Here is a 10000-nt window from a genome sequence, read left to right as displayed (position 1 = left end):
AGAGGCTACGGAGAAGTAAATATCGTGGTTTTTAGCGGGTACTTTTCTTTAAAGAATGTGTTACTAATGCAAAGCGTTCCATTCGCCAAGGAAGGTGCCGGGACACGAGGAACTTGGAGCATGGCATAAACCCACCCCATCGTTTTAGGAGGGTATCGGTACCCAGGGTCATACTCTGACCAGAAGGAAACAAAGATATTAGAGTAAGCCAGGTCAGGATTCGCGGAATTTTCTTTACAGGTCACACCATTCCCATTTTGAGAGGCGGAAACTTACTCCGGGTGCACTAAAATCCCAGGAAGTTGGGTAGTGATTTCAGCAGGAGCAGAACCTGGTGGTGAAGCTCATTTTCAAAGCATGGCCCTGCTCATGAGGATGCTGAGATCTCCTGAACCCCACCAGCTTCCAGAGTGTGTGGAACTCTGGCCCTGCCATCCCCTCCTCCGATGGGTCTGGATCCTCTGCCGCCCTGTTCCAGCACTGTTTTTTTACTATGAGTTGCTTCCTTACCATCATTGTTATTGAAAGTAGGACTTTTAGGAGCAGCCGTTCAGATTTTCACATTCATTTGCAACGGTGCAGCTTACTCGACTGAGCATTTATGGGATGTTAGGCAAAGAGGATTTGGCACCGTGTTTTTTAACATTTAAAGAAAGCAAATCAATTACCGTATCGCCAAGAAAAGGAGCTGTTGGTAAGTGACATTTATGTAGATTTTCTGTAGCATGGAAAAGTGGCCTTTATTTTTCTAAGCGATATTTGCTGCTCAGAGTCAAATTCTTTTCATGCAGCTTACAAAAATAAATACTCGTATTTTGCTAAGATCATAATAGCTCATTAGAAGAGGCTGAATTTGGACCTAGACTAAAACCTAACACCACAGGGCTGAGCATGCTTACTTGAACCTATAATGTTGCTAGTTCTGGCTCTCTGGGGAAGGAGAGGACGAGGGGAGAGGATTCAGCCTTCTTAATTGTGAACCTCATTAGTGACGGTTGCTAGGCAAAACACACACCTACTTTCCGCGCATATGAAAGAGATAAACAATACGTCATAGACCATAATGACTCTGGTGCTCAGGGCGACCTTTAATTATTATATTTTTGGTCTCTTATACCTTAGTTATTAATGCAGAAAAACAAATTAGGGTTGTGTGTGTGTGCGGACCGCGGCAGATTTGTAAATGGCTTTCCATTTTTTGATGTCTAGATCGCCTTTCCTTCCGATGGTTGGGGCTAGCCTCGTTCATTCCCCTCCCTGCCCCTTGGTAAAGACTATTTGAAAGGTAAAACGGCAATGATTGTATTAGCAGCTTAGTATTGTTATCACTCTAATTAATGTTATTAGTGTAAAAAGCCACGATCCTGTCACTGTGTTAGTAACAACTCGCAAGAGGGGTCCCATGGAAAGTGGTGTGCGTGGCCCAGCACGTCAGGTCATAGCAGGTTTGAGAACCTAACTCTTCCAGAACTCAAGGTGCATTAAAATTAAAGGTATTTAAATATGCATTTCAATTCTGGGCAACACTAAAGTCTTCAGGAAGTTGGACTGGATGATCTTTCTAACTGAAAATATTCTATTCCATTCCATTCCATTCCATTCCATTCCATTCCATTCCATTCCATTCCATTCCATTCCAATTCTCGTATCCTATCCTATCCTATCCTATCCTATCCTATCCTATCCTATCCTATCCTATCCTATCCTATCCTATCCTATCCTATCCTATCCTATCCTATCCTATCCTAATTTTATTAAATAGATGTTCCCCGAGAGCTGGTTTGCATCCCTTCACTGGTATATTTTACAGTCCAAACAAGGTGATATTTAAATCCAAATGACTATTTTGGTTTTTGCAGGACAATAAATGCATGTGTGCATGTGTCCAGGCACAGCTGCAATTGTGTGTGAGTGATTCAGGGGCTGATGGGCTCCAAAAAGATAGGATTTCACAATTCTGGATTTCCAGAGACACTTTCCATTCTCCTCTTCATCTCAGCCTATCTTCTTTTAGCAGTTCAGGCAAGAAGTCAATCACATCGAGTCAGGCTGAAGAAAAACATTTTATGCTGTTTTTCTCATCCAAACCCCCTCCTGCCGTAATCTGCAGTAAGGCCCAGGCACAGGAAATTGACCTCACAGTAAATTCTTTACGGATTCGGTCATGTTTTTACCATCCACTTAAACTTGCATACATAACCTGAGACTGTACCTCTGGATCAAGGAATATGACAAGCCAAAATAAAATCAAGTCAAATTAAAGAGCAAGAAAAAGCTGCAAGCAAAACAAGACTGAAATAAAAAACAAAAAAGAAAAAAAAGAGAAGGAATAAAATAGGAAAATATGAAAAATTGGTTGTGACTGCAAAACTGTAAGTATTAAATAAAGAAAGAAGTCAGAAGCAAATTCAGAAGCGTCTGTGTTCTTGTTGACAAGGGCTGAGAAATACTAATGGACTTTTTTTAATGGGTGCTTTGATGGATGAGAGAAGAAATGATGTAAAAGTAAATGTGTAGTGGTGTCTCAACACAAAGTATGGTGAAATATATAAAAAAAGGGGAAATAAAAAAATAATAAAATAAAAAAAAGGCATTGCAAATAAAAAAAAAGGACATGTAAATGTGTGCCTACCATTTTCCAGATAAGAAGGGGCCGTACCTTCTGAGGGGTCAAGGCGGCGAGCCCGCCTCCCGTGTTTGGAATTGTTGTGTACAAACATGTTGTCTGAGACAGCCAGCACGTGGCCATCCACATTGACTGTTGTTGATACAACAACCTGGAAGAGAAAACAAAACCCCACATTTCAAAAATCCCGTAGATTTTCCCCGGAATGGGTCTCGTCAGACAAAACAACATCCTGTTACTTTTCTGTTTCTATTTAAACCGAGTGAATGACATCTCTGAATACATCTTTGTTTACGTGGCGACCACTGGTGATTTTTAACTCACAATTGTTTCTCTTCAGAACCTGCTACACTAATTAGAGTTTAATCTCCTATTATGCTAACAAATGAATTCAATTCAGGGAAATATTCTTCTAGCCATTAGTTTCAGAAACACCCCTCTAGCCACTCATTTTAAAAGCTGCTGTTTTGATTGATCTGTTGATATATTGATTAGATAGTTTATCTAATTAAAATTTGTTCACTTGAGACTCTCTTCAAATGAAGGGTTGTGAGGATTCCAAATAAAAAAAGCTTAATAAATCAGGAACCGTCGTAACTCCCCATTTTTTTCTTCAGTAAATGATCTCCAGGTCAGTTTTACAATTACATTTAATGTCTGATAATGAACTTTTTTGCATCTGAAAAGGCCGAGTTGAATATGAATAGTGAAAGTGTTTTCAATCCATGAAAAGTATCCCTTCTCAAGTTCATTTGGATGGTGATTGACCCTGGTATGTCAATGGAATTTCCTCCTTTATTTTTGAGTGAAAGGCTCCTATTCTTGTGTCCAGGTTCAGAGTCCGGCCATAGAAGAGATGATGGATAGGGCCTCCTTTGGCTTCCAGCTGCTTCTCGGTGGAAAATGGCAAAGGAACATATGCAAAATACACAACCTTCCATGCAAACACCTCCACAACGGAGCTGGGACCCTTCTGGAAGCACCAGCCGGGGAGGGAACCTGCTGTTTGTGTGGAGCACGGCTCCGGAGGTGAGCACTGTTATCCCAGACTGACGTTTGCATCTCATTTAAATACTCCAGCACGGGCCTTGGCTGCAGTTCTGGGTTTTTAAAGGAAGCCATACTCACCCCGTTTCCTTTGGGGTGAGTAGAGCCCGTAAAGTCAGGTCTGGCTAAGTCAGACCTTATCAACCCGGCTGGTGAGGGCGGCCAAAGGTAGGACCAGTTTTATCGTCCTCCTAACACTAATTTACATTTTGGTTATAACAAAGGTGATTGCAGGGTTCTCCCCCCTGCTTCTAAGCCCAAGCACTTAACGAACACAAGTGGAAGGGGAGCAGGGAGCCTCCTTGGCACAGAGCTGGTCCAAGGCATCAGAAGGAAATCCTTGTCTGCTTCCATGTTTTGGATCACCTCTGATCCTGTTTCTTATTCACAAGCCGTAATTAGCTCTCAGCTATCACAGCACCTTTTCTGTGTCTCCTGCCTCCTTGGAGACAGCCATCTGCAGTACCCTTTAGAACAGCCCGAGGCCAGTTCTCTGCCAGGCTGCTCTGCTTCCCCAGATCCCTCCTCCCACAAGTGGACACTCTCCCTCCTGTCAACATCCACTTGGGAGAGTGCTGAGGTTGCACGCTCAGCTGGGCCACAGAGCTGCTGCCAGGCCACTGGGCTATCCTCTTTCACTCTTAATGAGATTCCCAGACTTCCAGAAACACTGCAAAACGTGCAAGCGTGGTTTCCAGCCAGGATTTCTGGGTTTGGTTCCTAGAACACGGTGTATTAAAGAGACAGAGCAAGGTGTATATGAAAATGACAACTATTTTTGTTCTGTCATGTCTATATAGGTCAGCCACCAAGGGAAAATCCTGTAGTTCAGCAAAAGAAAGTCGACGTGCTACGCTTTGTTATATCGCCTCATTCCTGCAGTGCACCTCCACAAAGGTGCTGAGGCAGGGAAACCAGGTAAAAATACTGTTCAAGATCTGACATCCTGTTAAGTCCAGTTAAACCTTCTGAGAGGCAGGGAGATTAGCTAAAGAGACCCAGGAAAGTCTTTCTAGTGCCTACTGGCTCCATTGTCGACCACAAGATCACTCGTGACTGATGCTTCATTTAGTCATCAGTGAGACAAAGAGGACATTTCCACTCATTCCAGGTTTGACCTTCTGTTCTGTTCAGATGGATCAATATCACCCATGCCACGTGAAGCTGAGATGCATGAAAAATGGAAGCCTGGCTCGATTGTTTTGAAGGAATTTTTTTTTTTTCCAGCTACAGATCTTTTCTGTTGGCTGGCTCAGGGGTGCTGGCTTCCCCGGTTGGTTGGCTGTGCATGAAAACAGATGTCACATGTTTTGCTATCAAGTTTAACCACAAGTAATTCTTCTCCAAACTGAGAAAGTCCTGAACATCTCAATACTACTTTATTGCTGGAAACAAATATGAATCATTGTGAAGTATTTTGAAATAAAGGCAGTTATTTCCTAACGAGCCTTTCGAATGACCCCAGATACAGAGGAAATCATTTGTCCATCCCAGCAGCTGCCTCTCTGTAGTGCTATGATTCACCACAGGATATCTCAAAAGCTGTAAGGAGAAAGTGAAGTATTAAACATTTTCTAACACAGTTGAAACAAAAATCTGTGGGTTGGGCTGGATGTACAAGTTGTGAACCAGAGAAGTGTGAGTTCCAAACTTCCCGGTGTTCCAAAGTCACATTCTTAGAGGAAGATCAAACTACTCAGTCTTCTTGGTTTGGAAAACACCCTGCAGGTCTGAACAAACAGCACACCACAACACAAGGTGATAGTAGGGAGGGAAACTAGGGAAATAATTCCTAAGGAAAGAGCCACTTGCTCCAACATTGATCCATTACAGCCCACTGCAGAACTCCAGGACCAGCACTTCAATTAATGGGGGAATGTAAAATACTGACAGCAATGTCTTTAAGCACTGGGACAGCACTGAGGGGAAGCACTGACTGTGTTTTTTCATAAGTTCAAGATGAAGATGCAATCGAGTCTTTTATACATCATTTATGCATTTAGAGGGATCTGTACCTGGAATCTTCGCATGTCTCGTGGGTTGCCTGCATTCTTCAAACAGTTCTGATTGCACTTGAGGAAAAACTTTAGAAAGAATCTATAAAAATACAAAATTGAAATCTATTAGATTCATCAAAATGTAAATCCAATTTTTGAAAAGTTTAATAAAATTTAATCATAAATAGTTATACCCAAAAGAATACTGGTAGTGAAATATTACTTTCCTATTCATTAATGAACTTATTTTAAAGCATAAGATCTCTGTCATAAACAGAACATTATTGCCAAGGAAAGGCAAATTTATATTTTTAATTTTTCAACAACTACAAATGTATTGACTCCAGGCCATATCCTTAGCTCGGTGTGGGAAAGTTGATTTCAATGACTCATTGACTTCAAAGGCAATGACTTACACCAGATGAGAACTTGTCTCTATTTTTTTAATACTTTTCATTTTTTTCACAACTTATATTAGCAGTAATGACCTCTACATCGAAAAATTCCAAAGGTAATGATCAATCTTCTGAAAAACACTTGGCTTTGCCTCCGGTTTGGAAACTCTCGCTATTCAAAGGGACTGGATCCAACTCCTGCTGACTCCAGGGAGATCCAGGCAGGATCTGCCCACGGGCAAGGCCCCAGCTCCCTCATTGTTTTTGAAAGGGAAGGAACATGGCAAATTAGGCCCTGTCTTACGACCTCTTCAACCTTTGCCAGCCTTTAGCTGTGAGGAGTCGCTGCACCCAGGGATCGAAATCCAGCTTATTTCTGCTGAGTGACAACCAGCAATTATTTAGGACTAACCCTTATCATCCAGGCATCTCCCCATGAACCGTTCTTGCAGCCACGCTGCCTCAGGGGAGCACAGCGAGCACTTTGAGGGAAGGGGAAAGCTTGGGAAGATGGAAACTCCTCTCTGCCACCCTCCTCCACTAGCTGATCTGAGAAGTCTCCGCCCTGCAGGACTGCGGGATCCTCAGGAGGACTTTAGCAGCCTGACATCATCTTTTTTATTTATGCACTCGTGTTTTATTTTTCATATTAAAACCATGTTTTAATTAGGTTTCCTGGCTAATGACTGACCACTAGTGGCAAGCAAAGCTCAGGATTTTCTCCTCACCCAGGGTTCCTCAGATGCTCCAGTGCAGCAGCTCGTGCTGCCCAACTTTGTGCGTGCTGGACAGCGAGGTCAGCCAGAGCTTTCACATTCAGAATATGAACAGCTTTGATCTATTCACTCATGTCAGCCTTCATAAGTGACTGGGGCTGTTCTTGCTGCACACACCTCACAGGAGTTTCCATGTGCCAAGAGCACTCCTGGCAGGAGGCAAGACAGGAACACCTTTCCTCCTTTATCACCCAACAAGGCCCAGCCATGGCCAGCAGAAAGAACAACAGTGGCTGCACCACATCTCTCTCACTTCTGGGAGGCTTCAGAGGTCATGCAGGAGCATTATTGGGAGCATCCCAAAATCAAAAACCAGTGCTTTTAATCCCAGCTCTACCTTCTCCATTAAACCTGGAGCAGCACCCTGATGTTACCCCAGGACACGAGTGCTGAAGGAGCAATCTCCCATATCAGAGAGGCAAGCAGGGAAACAACCAGGTTTACTGAAACTGCATAAATAAATCGATGCTGTCAGTTCAGCTGAATGCACATTTCTTTAAAACTTCTTATCCCAAAACCTGTAAAGGGGTTTCAGCTGTCGAGCTGAAAAGGATCTGGATTTCTGTGGTGGAGGACATATCTCCTAGCTCGGATGCTCAGGTTTTCTGGATGCTGTTGCAGGGATATTATCAGCAACTCCATGAAACTTGCCTCTGTGTTAGTCACAAGTTCCCCTTAATTTTATGTGCTGTGTTTTTGAGGGTTTTTTTTTTGTGTGTTTTGAGTTAATTTGGTTTGTTGTTGCTGTGGTTATTTGAGATACTTATTCTCTCCAGATCAATTGATTATAGGCCAAGTTCCCTGCCCATTGCAGAGGGTTGGACCTGGATCATCTTTGAGGTCCCTTCCAAGCCAAACCATTGCATGGTTCTATTATTCTAAAAGGTAACATCCTTTCTGTCAGACCTCTGTTTGGTTCTGCACAGCTTCCACCACCCACACTGTGAGTCTGTGCCAGGCCCAGCTGATGCCCAGCTCCACACAGAAGCCCCCAGTGCAGGGGAGCCAGGAGCTGGGACCAGCCTCCAGCACTACAGCTCCTGAGTGCCACATCCAGGCTGAAGAGCAGTATCTTATCTTTTTCCTTTTTTTTTTTTTTTTTTTCTGATATCGAATGGGTGTTGTGAGGCTTATTGAGCTAATGTTTGTAAATTGCTCGGAAATTCTCCAATGAATTGTGCACTAGGAATGCTAAGTATTGCTCCTCGTGGATTGTTTTTAGCGTGAAGCATTCATGATGAATTGTTTCTATACAGAGAGCTCACATCCTGTCAAAGAAAAAGGGCCATTAAGCACCCTTTCACTAAACATCAACTGGAACCGGTATTTGTTCAATTATTTGGTGAAAAGGAGCCACTCTTGGTGAAATTAGACATCATCAAGTTTATTAGGATGGCTCTGAGCACCGGGCTAAATATTGATGCCAGGCTGGAGTGAACACAAGCAGCACTCCCATTTCAGCTCCACTACATTCCTTGATGCTGAGATATTTTATTTCTCTCTTTACTCTGTGCTGTCAGAGTTCATGGAGCACAGGTGGCATCAGGACAAGCTTTTCAGAGGGAGATGACATAAGTTAAAAACCACATTCCCTGGCAGGGTGTTCCTCCGTGCCAGGAGGAGATGATTGACTTGGTGGTTGCTCTCAGCTGGCCACCAAGGACTGTGGGCACTGCAAACCCATCCCTGCCACCCCAGCCACGAGGTCTCTGTGGCAGAGCAAGGACCAGGAGCAGAGCTCTGCTTGGTCTCATATCAAACTTCAAAAGAAGAATTAGAATTCAAGCCTTTCTAGGTTTGGCTCTCCCTCTTTGTTTCACAAGCAGAAATTTTAGCCTTTTTTAATAAGAACAGCCTTGCAAAACAGCCTTCCCCAACAGGCTAAGCTGCTCCTAAAATACTGATAGGGAGAAAAATGCAGTCTTTGCCATGTCCCCTTGCTCTGATTTTTTCCCACTGCTAGAACGGGGCCTGCTACCCTCTTAATTAAAATGTATTACCTTCCATGAGACTCCACTATTTTAAGCTAAAATTTACATCTTTTATTAACTCACCTCACCTATACACTTAGCTCTGATGCCTCTCGCCGCCCATCTGCCATCCGCATACAGTGAGTCACTTGATATTCCACCCACCAATTTTTCCTAACAACCACTGTGCAATTAAACTCAACACGTTCTGTTGCGAGGTAAATTAGGCACACCTGCGGCCAGCCTGCATTTGAACCGCATCAGAAAAGGACCTAACAAGGTGAGAGCAGTACCACAAAGTTATAGGCCTGTCAAGCAATTAGGTTTTCACTTCTGGGACATCCGCACAGTGCAATTATGCTACACATTACAACCTGGCTAATCTTCTGAACAAATGTCATGTCTCGGAGAAGCGAGGAAAAGCAGTTCGTCTGCAAATGTGGCTGCTCTTAAGCCTCCACCTTATGCACATAACAACCTACTGGAGACTTTTTTTCTTGTGAAATGAAAGATGGGGTTTTTTTCCACAGAAGATTTTTTAAACCCTGCAAGTGCCTTTTCATCCTGTTCACCTCTTCTTAACCTCTGTGCGAGGAGGTGTTGTAGCAAATAGACCAGAAAGACTTTTGTACTTAAATTTCAGCACTAAGCAAGAAAATCCTTGGTGCTATAAGCACGAGCAGTGGCTTCAGTTTGGTCCAACTCAAATACCGCTTGGCTCAAGGAATATTTGTGGCAGAAAACCACCTACTACACCCCAGAAACACCATTAATAAAATGTGTTTCCACCAGACCACAAACCGAAGCGTCATTCATGCAAACTAACCTCAGCAGGAAGTAAATGCTTCATTCTTTTTATTTCAGATATGGAGTCTGAGCATCCTGGTGACAACACCCTGAGCCAAACTCTGCACTGGCGAGAGGTGGGATCATAAGGAAGTCAGAGGAACCCTGCAGTGGCAGGAGCTTCCACCCCTTTATCCAGTAACATCTTCCCAACATCCAGTCAAACCAGACAGAGGACACAAAACCTTGCCAGCCCTGCAGACAGCATTTTGTTGTACTCCAATAATTCTGTTTTGTTTTTATCTGTATTCCAGGTACACAGTTTTGTCGTTCAATTAAGCCTGCACTCGAGATCTCGCTGTACTACAAAATACAGAATTGTTAAGATATGACAGGTCTGCTC

General features: G+C 43.2%; 1 protein-coding gene across 9 annotated transcripts in view; it reads right to left on the bottom strand.

The window, feature by feature from the left end:
• EBF3 (EBF transcription factor 3) overlaps positions 1 to 10000 on the bottom strand; it is a 132787-nt gene that overhangs the window by 43404 nt on the left and 79383 nt on the right. For 6 of the 9 annotated variants that reach the window (XM_063405082.1, XM_063405083.1, XM_063405090.1 and 3 more), the window contains 2 exons: positions 5689 to 5770; positions 2633 to 2777 (listed from right to left, as the gene is read on the bottom strand). In XM_063405082.1, the coding sequence (XP_063261152.1) occupies positions 2633 to 2777; positions 5689 to 5770 (227 nt within the window). The remainder of the gene's footprint in view (positions 1 to 2632; positions 2778 to 5688; positions 5771 to 10000) is intronic. The other 3 variants (XM_063405088.1, XM_063405084.1, XM_063405086.1) reach the window with 1 other exon arrangement.

This window comes from Prinia subflava, chromosome 9 (assembly GCF_021018805.1).
Source record: "Prinia subflava isolate CZ2003 ecotype Zambia chromosome 9, Cam_Psub_1.2, whole genome shotgun sequence".
Classification (NCBI taxonomy): domain Eukaryota; kingdom Metazoa; phylum Chordata; class Aves; order Passeriformes; family Cisticolidae; genus Prinia; species Prinia subflava.
Note: the sequence above shows the minus strand (reverse complement) of the source record. Positions and strands in the feature narration are given on the sequence as shown.